Here is a 12,332-nt window from a genome sequence, read left to right on the forward strand (position 1 = left end):
AAGAGTTAGTGTTCACGTAAAGTGAGAATTGGAGCTGAGTCTGCCAGCTAATGAGTTGAGTATAGAAGTCGAGATACTCATCACATTAGAGCTGTAGGCATGAAATTGAAAACATATAAAATTGGACAGGGCCTTTTAGACTTCCACAGCCAACAAAAATCTGACAAGGAGCCAAAGATGATATCAAAGAAAACAGAATTGCAAAAGATATCGTTCGTTGTACAACTCCAAACTCTTCAATTCAAACAAAGGACTACTCTCTCAGGGCCTACTCTAATTGCAACGTTTCTTCCAGTTTGACATCCCCTGCAGAGAAGCCTACCATAAAGTGATACAGGCCCTCCACGAACCTTTCGCCGCGTATTTTCTGGTCCCAGATCTTCAGATCATTCTTGGAAACAACCAATTCCACATCTTTACTGCTGCCAGCTGGGACCTCCACCTTGGCGAAAGCCTTCAACAGCTTGGGCGGCTCCTTTGCCTCGTCAGGATATCCAACATACAGCTGCACAACCTCTTGTGCGTCCATCGAACCTTCGTTGGTCAATGTGACTGTAGAGATGACGGTGCTCTCATTGCTAGAAATCTTGAGACCGCTCAGGCTGAAGTTGGAGTATGTCAAGCCGTGTCCAAACGGGAAAAGGGGCTCGACACCACTCTTGTCGAAGGCCTTGTAACCGACGTACAGCCCCTCAGCGTAAGGAACATCGATGGCAGTGTTGATCTGGATGGTGTCGTTCAGCTTGGCTGGAAATGTCATCGGCAGCTTTCCGCTGGGGCTAATATCGCCGAAGAGGAGACGCTCCAGAGCCAGGCCGACTTGCTGACCGGGGTACCAGATGTCCATCACCGCCTCCACATCCTCGATCCAAGGCATGAGAATAGCAGAGTTGGTGTTCAGAACGACAACCGTCTTTTTCGACTTTCCAGCAAGCCGGCTGATGAGCGTGTCTTGGTCACCTGGAAGCGTCATACCAAGCCCACTGTCAGCGCCCTCGGACAACCGATCGGAGGCAAAGATAATGCTGATATCAGCCCATTGAGCAAGCTTGTCGGCATCTGAGTCTCTTGTCTGGTTTCCAACGTCCACGCCAAGAGTGATTCCGTATCCCCCGGTCGAGAGCGAGTAGCCCATGTCGTATTTCAACGTGAGCTTGACTTCGGTTCCGGCCTTGAGATCCGCCGTGCCTTGAACGAAGTTGCCGAAATTGGCATACGACATGTTCGCGACGAGGACTTCATCCAAGTAAAGAAGGGCAGTTCCCTGGCCGTACATGGAAAAGTGGTGGGTGCCGGTCGTGTTAGGGAGGAAGGTTCCCTCATAAATGACGGAGAAGACATCTGGGTATGCCTGCCACAGCTGCGAGGGATAGCTCGCAATGGTGATGTTGGAGATGAACTCGGTCGCACTCACAGGCCCCGTGAAGTCGGTTGTTTTGTAGTAGGTCGCGTTCACGCCGCCGTCCTTGAACATTGATGACGGTATGGTGGGAAACTGCCCCGTGCCGGGATACGCTTCTGAGTACTTGACCGTGATGTTCTCCGCACTCCCACGTCGAGATAGTGCATCGAATGGTGCTTGAACAACCATGGTGGAATCAATGACAAAACCTCCGTGGTTCTCAGAGACTTGGTTTTCGGTCGTCGCACCGATGCCAAAGACAGCAATCTTGGTGTACTTCTCAGGTGATAGAGGCAATGTGCTGTCCTCGTTCTTGAGAAGCACTGCACCCTCTTCCACCATTTTCTGTGCAAGGTCCAGGTGCTCTTGTGTGCGAACATGAGCCGTCGAGTCGCCATTGACGGGGTTGTCAACCTGTCCCAATTTGAACATGTACCTCCAGAGCCTCTTGACCATATCATCAATGCGCTCTCTCGGAACAGATCCGTTGTTGACAGCTTGCACAAGCAGATCTCCATAGTATGCAGGGAAGCCATAACTGTCCGTCAAATCCCCACCAGGCATGGAGATATCCAACCCGGCCATGACGGCAGGGACCGTACTCCTCGTCGAAAAATACCAGTCCGCGACCACGAAGCCTTCAAAGCCCCATTCCTGGCGCAGCGTGGTGTTGAGAAGCCAATCATTCTCGCAGGTGAAGTCGCCGTTCAGTCGGTTGTACGAACACATCACACAAGCCGCGTCCGCCTCTTGCACACTCGCCTTGAAAGCAGGCAGATACAGCTCGTGCATCGTCCGCTCGTCGACGACCGCGTTCACCGTGACCCATTCAGGGCCCAGGCCGAACCGGTTGGTATCCTGGTTGTACGCCGCAAAATGCTTCGGACAGGCCAGCGCCCCCTGGCTCTGGATGCCCTGCGTCACCGCAACGGCCAAACGAGCAGTCAACCAGGGGTCCTCGGAGAGGGTCTCGGCCGCGCGAGCCCACAGCGGAGAGCGGAGGATGTTGATCGTCGGGGCGAGGACGATGTTGCGTCCTTTGCCCATGTGCTCTTGTGCGAGAGCCTGGCCGTAGTCGTACTGGATGGAGGTGCTCCACGACGATGCGGCCATGACAGGGGCTGGGAAGGCCGTGACGTTGTTGAGAGAGTTGCCGACTCCTGCCGGGCCATCGCCCATGCAGATGTCCGGGATGCCGAGGGTCGAGTTGCCTTGAATGTGGCCGATGCAAGCGTTGACGCCAGTTCCATTGTCGGTAAGCTTTGATGTTGTCAGTATCATGAGGAGAAGACAGCGGATGATGTAGGCTTACCTCCGTGTCGCCTTGGACCATGGCATGCTTCTGAGTGTCATTGAGCTGCGCGATGAATAACTCAAGACGCTCTTCAAATGGGAGTGTCTTGTCCAGCCATGGCTGCACAGCCAGAGAAGTTGACGCCCATGAGGCGAGTAATAGCGTTGACGAGGCCCTCATGATGTCGTCTGTGAACCGCGCAGATATTCGCAGAACGCCAGTAACTTGACAATCTGGGGGTGGACCAAAGGTGGCTCCATGGACTCGAATTCCGACTCCTGCATGAGGTTTGCATTGCATATATGGTGCCTGCTATCATCCATACGTTGTTTAATTTGACCCTGTTTGACCTCGTGATCCTTCGGACCAGGATTGAGGGGCGGTGTGCGGGTTGGTCCCCGCGCCGGCCTCTTAGTTGCAGCTGTCACTATCGTAGAAGACCGGCCATTGCAATCCTAACATTCGGCATCGCCATGAGCATATCGGACGTCAACTCCACTGATAGACATGGAAGATAGGACTCCGGCTAAATGCGATTTGCAGTCCGCGTCCCCGGGGAACGGAGTTGATGCGTTGCTCGCATGGGGATCCTGGCTTTCTCAAATCGGTTTCACCAGTGCTACGGCCTCGGGAACATCATCGGCAAGATTGGGGTTTCCATAGCCAAAGATTGAGTGCTATCATCCAGTATCTCAAATAGAAGACGGGGGTAAAATGAAGTTAATTAGTCAAAGCTGTCCAGGCTACGCTGCTCAGGCTTGGGCTACAGAGTCTAGCGATATTCTCCACCGCAGTCGCCCATGTCCTCAAACATCTCCATCCTCTTGCTTCTCTTCAAAATCTGTTCAATCGAGGTTCGATCATCTTCATCCAGAGACCAGCCGAGCGCAGCCGTGTTCTCGTCCGCATGCTCACTAATACCCATACGAGCACCCACAATGACGGCGCCGACGTAGGGGAAGTCCAGTACCCAGCGAATCGCGACCGTAGATAGACTCACACCGTGCTTGGAGCTCACCAATTCCAACGTGCGCAGAAGCTCTTGGAATAGCTCCCATCCACCCCAGCTTTTGATCATGGCGTAGTACTTGCGTTGGCTTGGGGTGATCGTCTCGGCGTAAAGATCAGGTTCGTCTTTACCAAGCCACTTCTCGGCAAGGAAACCGCCACACTGTAATTGGACAATTAGCGCCCATTTGGTGAAGAGTGATGTACTTATCCCAGTAAGACTCACCAAAGTCCCGTATGTGAGAAGCTTTACATTGTGCTTCTCACACACCTCGGCCATACGCACGACTGGTCTGGAATCAATAAGGGAGAACTAAGAGCACATTAGCTCACTAAACATCGTTGACTGGAGATTGGGCTTCATTACCTGGACCTGATTTGAATGAATCTTGATATTATGAGAAAGAATATTCCCCATGTGGTGCGTATCAAAGTTGCAAAGACCCAAAGTACCAACTCGTGGATCTTCCGCCAAGAACTGCAATGCCTCGATGTATTGAGGGTCCTCGTACTGTGTATTGGTCAGGCGTTGGACTTCGATAACATGCTCATAACGGGTTTAGACTCACGAATTGCCAGTGGAATTGCAGCAAGTCAATCCTGTCCGTCTGCAGTCGCCTGCATCTCTCGGATACGTTGGCCTTAACAGCCTCACGAGTGACGGTCATGGGGTTGAACACGCAGTACTTGGTGCCGGCGAATGTCGCCCCCTTAACAGGATACGAAGAGTTGAAACGTCCCTGGAAATAATGTTCAGCTTTTCGATTTGATCAAAGACTCTCGAGTCAACTCACAAAGACGATTTCCGCATCGCCGTAGTGATCGGCCATGTCGAAAGCAACCAATCCAGAGCTGACGTATTGGGAGAACTGGGCAATGATTTTGGAAGTTGGTGCTGAACCCCACGATGGGCTCGACATTTGCCAGAGACCCGAGAAGATTCTGGGGAGTCCGCGCCCGTTCATCTCGAAGGTCTCCTTGGCTTCGGGAGGAGCGACCTGCAGGTTGTTGTCTGGCGTGTTGATGTCATCGAAGGCTGGGATCGGGACTTCCAGGAGGATGCAAGTCGCCGTCAATGCCCGTGTGTAAGGATAATCGAGACCTTTCTCGTTTGTGGTTGCCTTACAGTCAAGCAGGGCTTGGTGCAGGCTGTCCAGGAGTTTCCGCTCCTCGTCCAGAAGTTTAGAGCGCCCAGCTGAGAGCAGGGTCTTTTCTATCGCAGTTATCAGCTGCACAACATCTCCGTCGATGGATGCTAGAAACTCTTCCGTGCTCGTCCCTTGGCTGAGGAGTAGATCGACACCCTGCATAGTCAAGTTGCCCATGAGGGTGATGCTCTCGTGACTGAGGCCGCATCCCATCATGCACCGAATTGTCTTCTGAGTCGCTTTCAATGACGACGTATCCAGACCTCTAGACTGAGCCTGGATTTTCGGAAGTGCCACGTCTTGAATGTAGCTTCTGGTCTCTGTTTCGAATGTGGACGTAATTTCTGGATGAGAAGCCAACAATGAGCGCATGATAACCCGCATTCCCTCAGGCGTCATATTCGTAATGATGCTGTCGGTCATCATGTTGACATGGGCCGTCTTGACCCTGCGGGCCCCTGAGCCTGCTGCCATATCGACGGTCAAAGTTTGTCCAAGGAAACGATACGATAGTCGATGCAGTGCCCGGCGTCACGATATTGCCAAATGGCGTCGTACAAACACAATCTCGACTCAGATGCAAGTGTTGTCGTCACAGCGCGGGAATAAGCCAATGTCGTTAAGGACTCCCGTCGCCGGCGTTCAAACCGGCCTGTGGAATGCCGGCGAGAGCTTGTTATCGGAGTTGGCAGGGAGCCAGTGGGAAGCGGGGAAGCGGAGGGGACGTTTTGGGAGTAGCGCCGATAAGTTATCATGAGACATGACCGCGGGGACCCTGTGTTGAACAGCCGACGAGATACCGCGGGTGGGGTTTTCCGAAATTGGACCGGGCTTCATCTGATCAATAAGACACCGACGGCGGCAACTATCGCCAGGTCGTGGACCGCACAGCTCAATCCAATCAATCGACGTTGCCCGGCCGGAAAGAGACTATGGAGGCCCTCAGTGAGGCGCCGCGGGGCCCAAAGTCCGTGTAAGCTTCTCGGGTATGACACAATGCGTCAATGCGCAAATGCTGATGAGTTGATGGCCAATTCAAGTGTGAAGGCGTGCTTGCCGTGCAGAACTGTTAAGATGCGATGTGTTGTTGAGGAGAATGGGACAATATGTGCGCGTTGTTCGCGCAAGTCGCTTAATTGCGTTTTTCAGGATCATCGCCGAGGAAGGAAGCCCGGAACACGGTGCGTTGCGTCGTTCGAACAGTCACACCACACCAAATCATGTAGTTGACGCTCAATATGGGGTTACAGGATTGCGAAGAGACACAGCGCCTCATCGAGGCACCTCGCCAGTACCCCTCCACCTGAACAGACGAGTTCAACTGAACAACCGTATGATGACTCTACTGCAGCGACAGCAGTTCAAAAAAGTCCCGACTGGGATAACGGTACGCTCCAACCAGCCGGTATATTCAAGAGTCAAACTACAAGAAGGGGGTTTTGTCTGGGAAGCATCTTGAACGCGTCGGATATAACAATACCAGAGACTAGAGAAGACGATCCGGCAATTCCTTCTGATGATCCTATCCAACTTGGCTTGGTCAATCTGTCCATCGCTTCGTCCCTGTTTGAGAAGTAGTGGCTCCATTTAGACCTGTGAAACCTCTCACTGACAATACATACAGTTTCATGGTCACTCTTAACCCATATATCAGCCAGCTAGATCCGCATCTACACAGTTTCAGTCGCGTGAGGAAGAAATCTGCTTTTCTTCTGACTGTCATACTTGCCGCGGCAGCCAAGGCTTTCAATCCTGCTCTCAACAAGAAGCTCCGGGATCATGCAGAGGATATGCTTGCCGACAGTTTTCGTAGAGGCTCGAAGTCGATCGAGACGGCTCAAGCAATCATGATGATGACTTACTGGAAAGACCCCGAAGATACGCGTGCGTGGATGTACTTGGGATACATCATCAGAATGGGAATGGAGTTGGGCTGGCACCGGCTTGCCCCGTATAGCCTCAAAACTTCCGATATCGGGACTGATCACGAAATTCGGGAAGCGAGAAATATTGAGAGAACATGGCTTGTCCTGTTCGTATATGACCGGAGGTGAGTGTGCTAGCTAGAGCGGTGGACAATGCGACAACTGACCAACTTCTACCAGCATGAGTCTACAAACTGGAAAGCCGTGGATGATTGAGAGGAGTGGGTTCATTGAGTCTGTGGAGGCGTGGTGCAAAGACCCTACGGCTATCTCAAATGATCGTCTCCTCGGTGCTTTAGTTACCCTGCGACTTCTTAGTTCAGAAGTCTTTCGCTTACTGGGTTCGAGATCAAATAGGGCTCGTGCAGGCCAGCTCCATACGCTCGAGTCCCTTCTCGCCATCATCAACGGGAGAATAGAAGAATGGGAGGGAAGATGGCTAAAGCTGGCCGATCAAGGTAAGATGGGCCACAATAACTCCAGGGCTTGAGTGCCGCTAACATTTCCACACAGACAGCTGTCATCCTTTCTTGATCCAATTCTACGGGACCCATCTCCGGCTACAGCTCTTCTCGTTACCCCTGCAAGAGACTCTAGACCAGCCGGATGAAGGATCCTCACACCGCATGGAAGCGCTATGGGTCAGCTACTCGAGCGCCTTGGAAATGCTGCATCTCATATGCCGTCATTCATCTTGGCTGTATTTTGCCCAAGATTCGGTTCATGTGATGACAGCGTACAGCGCCGCTTTCCTAATCAAGGTACTATCATAGCTCATGCGACGAGGCACGATGCTAACAACGAGACACGCAGCTCTTGATGTCTGCGCCTGAGTCAGTAACCCGTCAAATTGAACCTGCCATTAGAAGCGCCATTTCTGGCGCAGCCGTGGTGTTCTCTCAGCAGGCTGCCCCGCCAGGTTCGAGTTGTGCATTACAAGCCAAGTTTCTCGACAACATCACTACCAGATTTCCGAAAGAAAGTTCATACGTCCATGGCAGGGGACAAGATCAGAGTACTGCGGTTCAAGCAGGCGAACGTTTCACGATATCAAGCACGCAGCCAAACTGTGACGACTCGCGATGGGATTTTAGCGAGACAGCCAGTTTCATTGCACCGATAAGGGGCGCAAACATTGCTGGGACAGGGCTGACTTTCGAGTCTGCAGAAGAAGCTACTTGGGCGAGTCTCATCGCAGAAGCTGGATTCAGTGCCCAAGATGGGGTTTTCTTTGGATGAAAATAGCTGATAAGCTCAGTTGAATTTTTAAAAAAAACCGCTGGTTGACTACATGTCTATTTCACCATTCGTTGTCTCCCCTACAAGCTTGAAGCCTCCTTTAACTTCATGAATTGCCCGTCAAGGGCACAGCTGTTGTCTCGGAATGACGGAAAGTTCGGATTCCCTCTCGGATGATCTTTAGCTGAGAGGGGCAACAAGGATCAGGGCAAGCAATCAAGGCGTCGCTGGTCATCCAGTCATGTTTGTGGGTGACTCTTTGCTTGGCCGCGAGAAGTGGCAGTACGGATGCTGTACCCATCATTATTCACTGCACTACCATCCCCCATTCTCTGCAAACTAGACTTACCTAAGCTGTATATGCTGATTCCTTGGTCCGGAGGCAGATACAACATCTCGCCTTTCAGGGTGAAATGGTCGCCCTCCTTTGCCCCACACATGATTCGCTTGCCTGGCGGACAAACAACTTCGACCCGAAGGTCAAAGAGTTGGAACTCATCGGGTGCCGCTGATTCAGATGTCATTGCTTGCTTTTGGCGAGATTCAACAAAAAGCTAGCTAACAAAGCATTCAACAACAACTCTCAGCGCGTCGTCTTATCTAAGGGGCCAATTTGCCGATGGCAAGTCCCTGCAAATCGTGCCCCGCGGTGTCGGCCGGCGTTCTAAAAGACCAATCGAGCCCCGCACCGGCGTCCTAAAAGTCGGTAAACCCCCGACTATCTTGATAGGCCGTGGATACTAGCAGATAAGTTCGTCCGGTGATCCCCAATGCAGCAGTCCCCTGGCCCGGTAGCAACGCCATGCCGGTTGTTTAACTCAGGGTCAAAGACACAACTGCGGATATAACATGGCTAACCACGCCTGACCCGCTGCCGGGTCGCATGGTTAACAGTGCATGCTGTGCATTCGAGCGAAACACAACTCAGCTCATAGTGAGCCCCAAAATTCAAAGTCTGTGGCTTCGGAATCACCTCGTATGCAATGGAGGGGAAAGAGAAGTATGATGCAGCGTCAGACACGGCCCCGGTGCCAGACGTGGACGGTGGGCAGAATGTGTCTGTGACAGACGCAGAGGGCGGGATTAAGCGCGACTTGAGCTCCCGGCATATCAATATGATTGCGATTGCAGGAATGATCGTGAGTTGTTGGTGTTCTGTCAAAGCTTTGGCTATTTTCCTGACATTTAACGCAAGGGAACTGGTCTATTCCTCAGCTCAGGCTCGGTGATTGCAACTGCAGGACCCGCAGGTGCACTGCTAGCCTATATTGTAATGGGATTCGTTACGGCAGGCGTTTCCTACACCACGGGCGAGATCACATCTTTCATGCCGGCGACTGGCGGCTTTATCCGACATGCGACGAAGTTTGTAGAGCCAGCTCTGGGCGCTGCGACCGGATGGAACTTTTGTGAGTTGTAGAGTTCTGCAGACTTGAGAATAGCCTAACTGATGCTTCGGGATTAGGGTACACCATGGCAATTTCGGTGCCGGCTGAGATCAGTGCGGCGGCAACTCTTGTTCAATTCTGGAACACCTCAGTCAACCCAGCTGTTTGGATTACTGTCTTTCTCTTTTTCATCATCGTCGTGAACTTTGCCGGGGTCAGGCTTTATGGCGAAACTGAAGTTGTGTTTGCTTCTCTCAAGATAATGACCATCATTGGCCTCATCATCGGCGGACTAGTGATCAACCTCGGCGGCGGGCCCAATCATGAGCGTCTTGGTTTCCGTTACTGGCAAGACCCCGGAGCCTTCAACAGCTATATTGTTCCTGGCTCAGCTGGAGGCTTCCTGGCTTTCTGGAAAGTGTTGCTATCTGCTGCCTTCAGCTACGGCAACATCCAAGTTGTGGCTATTTCTGGCTCTGAGACTCGCCATCCGAGGAAGATTATTCCTGCTGCGACTAGAAAGACCTTCTTTCGAGTCTTTGTCTTCTATGTTCTCAGCATTCTCATTGTTGGGATGATTGTGTAAGTTGCTTTGTTGAGCCTCATTCGCAATCTTGAAGCTGACTGAATTGTAGTCCATCCAACGACCCTGCTCTGAGCGTCTCAACTGGCACAGCTCAACAATCCCCATTCGTCATCGCCTTCACTCGCTCTGGCGTGTCTGTCTTGCCATCGATCATCAACGCTGTCGTCTGCACATCTGCAATCAGCAGTGGATCAGCCTGCGTCTTCATTGCCTCTAGAACCCTTTATGGCCTCAGCTGCGACGGTCATGCCCCCAGGATCCTCCAACGCTGCAACCGGTTTGGAACGCCCTATGTCGCTGTGGCTTTGACATGCGTCTTATTTCCGCTTGTGTACCTGAATGTTGGAAACAACACATCCGTTGTGTTTGGTTGGTTCGTGAACATCACAACAGTCGCTGGTCTTATTGGCTGGATTGTAATCGAGGTCACCTACCTCCGATTCTATGCAGGACTGAAGGCGCAAGGATATTCTCGGAAAGGTAAGACCCCAGTACCGCATCAATCTCCGAGACCATTCGCTGACGTTCCGATCGCAGATCTCCCCTATCGAAGCCCTGGCCAGCCTTACGTGTCATGGGTCACGCTAGTTGTTGTTGTTCTGGTTGTCTTCTTCTCCGGCTTTGACGTCTTCACCACCGGAAATTTCACGGCCTCCGGATTTCTGACCTGTTATCTGAACGTCTTCATCTTTGCTGGTAAAACGTTTCCCATTGCCTACTGTTATTTGTCAGCGAGCTAATCAGTGTGCAGCGTTGTACGTGTTCTTTAAGTTTTACCTCAAGTCTCGGGTCATCTCACCTTCCCAAATGGATTTCGAGACGGAGTTTGCATCGATCCGACAAGAGAAAGCGGAGTCGGAAGTATTTGACACGAGGGAAACCGGACTTAAGTCGTCATTTCGCAAACTCATTCACTCCGTTTAGACATTCTTCAGCAGTTGAGAGTCAGCGGAATTAAGATAAGGTTTCATCAGTTGCCTTGCTTCATGTATGCCAAGTCTCCCTCTGCAACGTCTCGTGATAAGCCCTTGCCTACGTGATTGGAGGATCTTCCAGTTTCCTCCTTGGACAGCTCGATCGGCCAGAAAATAGCCATTTTGAAGAATTGCGTACAACATCGGCAAGGGGCCAAGACTGATGAAACATGCGCCTTGAAATCTGGCAATGCACTCGCCAACTCGGCTTAATTGTCGCTTAAGTCGCTTGATCGTGAACCCGTATGGTCTGACGTTGATTTCATTGACGTGTCCGGACCCAAGGAACTGTCGCCGCGTGTTCTCAGACATTGCCGTCTGAACCAGTCTCAGTTCCACGAGGTGTTCGTCTCACTTAGCGCGTGGGGACCTTTGGAACGGGACCTTTCCTCCGATTATTGACCATCTCCATCTCATGTACGTAAGAGGGTACTTTTCGCCCGGCGGGCTGGCCTCACCCGCGGACGCCGCCCACCTGCGTGTACCCCGCATCGCCAGAGCAACATGAAATGATGGCCAACCACTAGTGTCAGATCCTAGCCAGGGGTCCTTAGGCGGGTGCTCCCGGGTCGTCGCGTGGCGACAGCTCGGAGGGCTGGCTGTCAGCATCGGGATCTCTGCCTGTGCTTCCAGTTGGGGGGCTGCAAGATTGACTTTGGTCTGTGACAACGTGGCTCACGACTGTGCGATGATGATGACTTCTCTATCCTCACTTCTCTGTTTCGTTGTCTCCTTCAAGAGAGATCAATTGTCTTCCCCGGTTGCCAAGAAGATCCGAGAGCTCACTGAATTGAGACATCGTGCGTTCCTTGCCTGTGATCTGGTCCAATGAATAAGCAATTATATCTCAAGATGGGCATCTGCCGGGCTTGGCGGTATTAGTGTCGGATAAAAGGCCAACAAGGTGGGATCGCAACTCGCGTCGCCTTCTACCATTCAAAGCACGTAAGTAATCTGCCGAGAGCGGGGGGTTGGACTTTGCCCAGGCCAACTGTCTGGATACACGTATCTGGCTAAACTTGGATATTGCAATAGGGACGATAGTTTCTTCTTCGCTCTTTTTGGGGCTGGCTGAGACCACGATGCGGCTTTTTGTGGAAGTGATAAGAGCCAAGAAAAATGGTGCAATCCTACGCCCTGCATGCGACGGATCGTATCCGATTGAGTATAGTGAGACACGAAACGGAGCCAAAAGATGCGCGGTCGCGGCGCGAAGTTGCCATCGCCTACAGGGCAAGCTATTTGGTCGAGTTCCCACTTTTGATACGGAGTAGGCGCCGAAGGAGCTCTGTTCCTCTCTGGAAATGGCCAAGAGAGCTCCTCCAAGCTGCGAGGAAGCTGTCATGGCCTATTGTTTTCAGCGTTAGT

The 12,332-nt window shown here is 52.0% G+C and overlaps 5 protein-coding genes across 5 annotated transcripts; 2 read left to right on the forward strand and 3 right to left on the reverse strand.

The window, feature by feature from the left end:
• Window positions 1–268: 268 nt before the first annotated feature.
• On the reverse strand, window positions 269–2,876 carry cbg-1-0 (Beta-glucosidase; the record flags this gene model as incomplete). Its single annotated transcript, XM_032021982.1, has 2 exons — window positions 269–2,662; window positions 2,715–2,876. 2 exons carry the CDS (start codon window positions 2,874–2,876, stop codon window positions 269–271), a joined length of 2,556 nt encoding a protein of 851 aa, XP_031881049.1.
• A 592-nt stretch (window positions 2,877–3,468) lies between these two features.
• On the reverse strand, window positions 3,469–5,326 carry yhdN (Aldo-keto reductase YhdN; the record flags this gene model as incomplete). The annotated part of the gene is made up of 5 exons (XM_032021983.1): window positions 3,469–3,867; window positions 3,931–4,017; window positions 4,072–4,215; window positions 4,274–4,444; window positions 4,499–5,326. 5 exons carry the CDS (start codon window positions 5,324–5,326, stop codon window positions 3,469–3,471), a joined length of 1,629 nt encoding a protein of 542 aa, XP_031881013.1.
• A 458-nt stretch (window positions 5,327–5,784) lies between these two features.
• On the forward strand, window positions 5,785–8,016 carry priB-1 (Protein priB; the record flags this gene model as incomplete). Its single annotated transcript, XM_032021984.1, has 8 exons — window positions 5,785–5,825; window positions 5,893–6,033; window positions 6,103–6,239; window positions 6,336–6,426; window positions 6,477–6,902; window positions 6,958–7,235; window positions 7,291–7,538; window positions 7,591–8,016. 8 exons carry the CDS (start codon window positions 5,785–5,787, stop codon window positions 8,014–8,016), a joined length of 1,788 nt encoding a protein of 595 aa, XP_031881048.1.
• Window positions 8,017–8,122: 106 nt separating this feature from the next.
• CGGC5_v004539 (uncharacterized protein) lies at window positions 8,123–8,456 on the reverse strand (the record flags this gene model as incomplete). Its single annotated transcript, XM_032021986.2, has 2 exons — window positions 8,123–8,307; window positions 8,366–8,456. The coding sequence occupies 2 exons, from the start codon at window positions 8,454–8,456 to the stop codon at window positions 8,123–8,125; spliced, it is 276 nt and encodes a 91-aa protein (XP_031881095.2).
• A 675-nt stretch (window positions 8,457–9,131) lies between these two features.
• PUT4-3 (Proline-specific permease) lies at window positions 9,132–10,914 on the forward strand (the record flags this gene model as incomplete). Its single annotated transcript, XM_032021987.1, has 6 exons — window positions 9,132–9,155; window positions 9,212–9,425; window positions 9,482–9,986; window positions 10,040–10,470; window positions 10,528–10,686; window positions 10,742–10,914. 6 exons carry the CDS (start codon window positions 9,132–9,134, stop codon window positions 10,912–10,914), a joined length of 1,506 nt encoding a protein of 501 aa, XP_031881094.1.
• Window positions 10,915–12,332: the final 1,418 nt, after the last annotated feature.

Source organism: Colletotrichum fructicola (assembly GCF_000319635.2).
Source record: "Colletotrichum fructicola Nara gc5 chromosome Unknown KSG_Nara_v1_contig02, whole genome shotgun sequence".
Classification (NCBI taxonomy): Eukaryota; Fungi; Ascomycota; class Sordariomycetes; order Glomerellales; family Glomerellaceae; genus Colletotrichum; species Colletotrichum fructicola.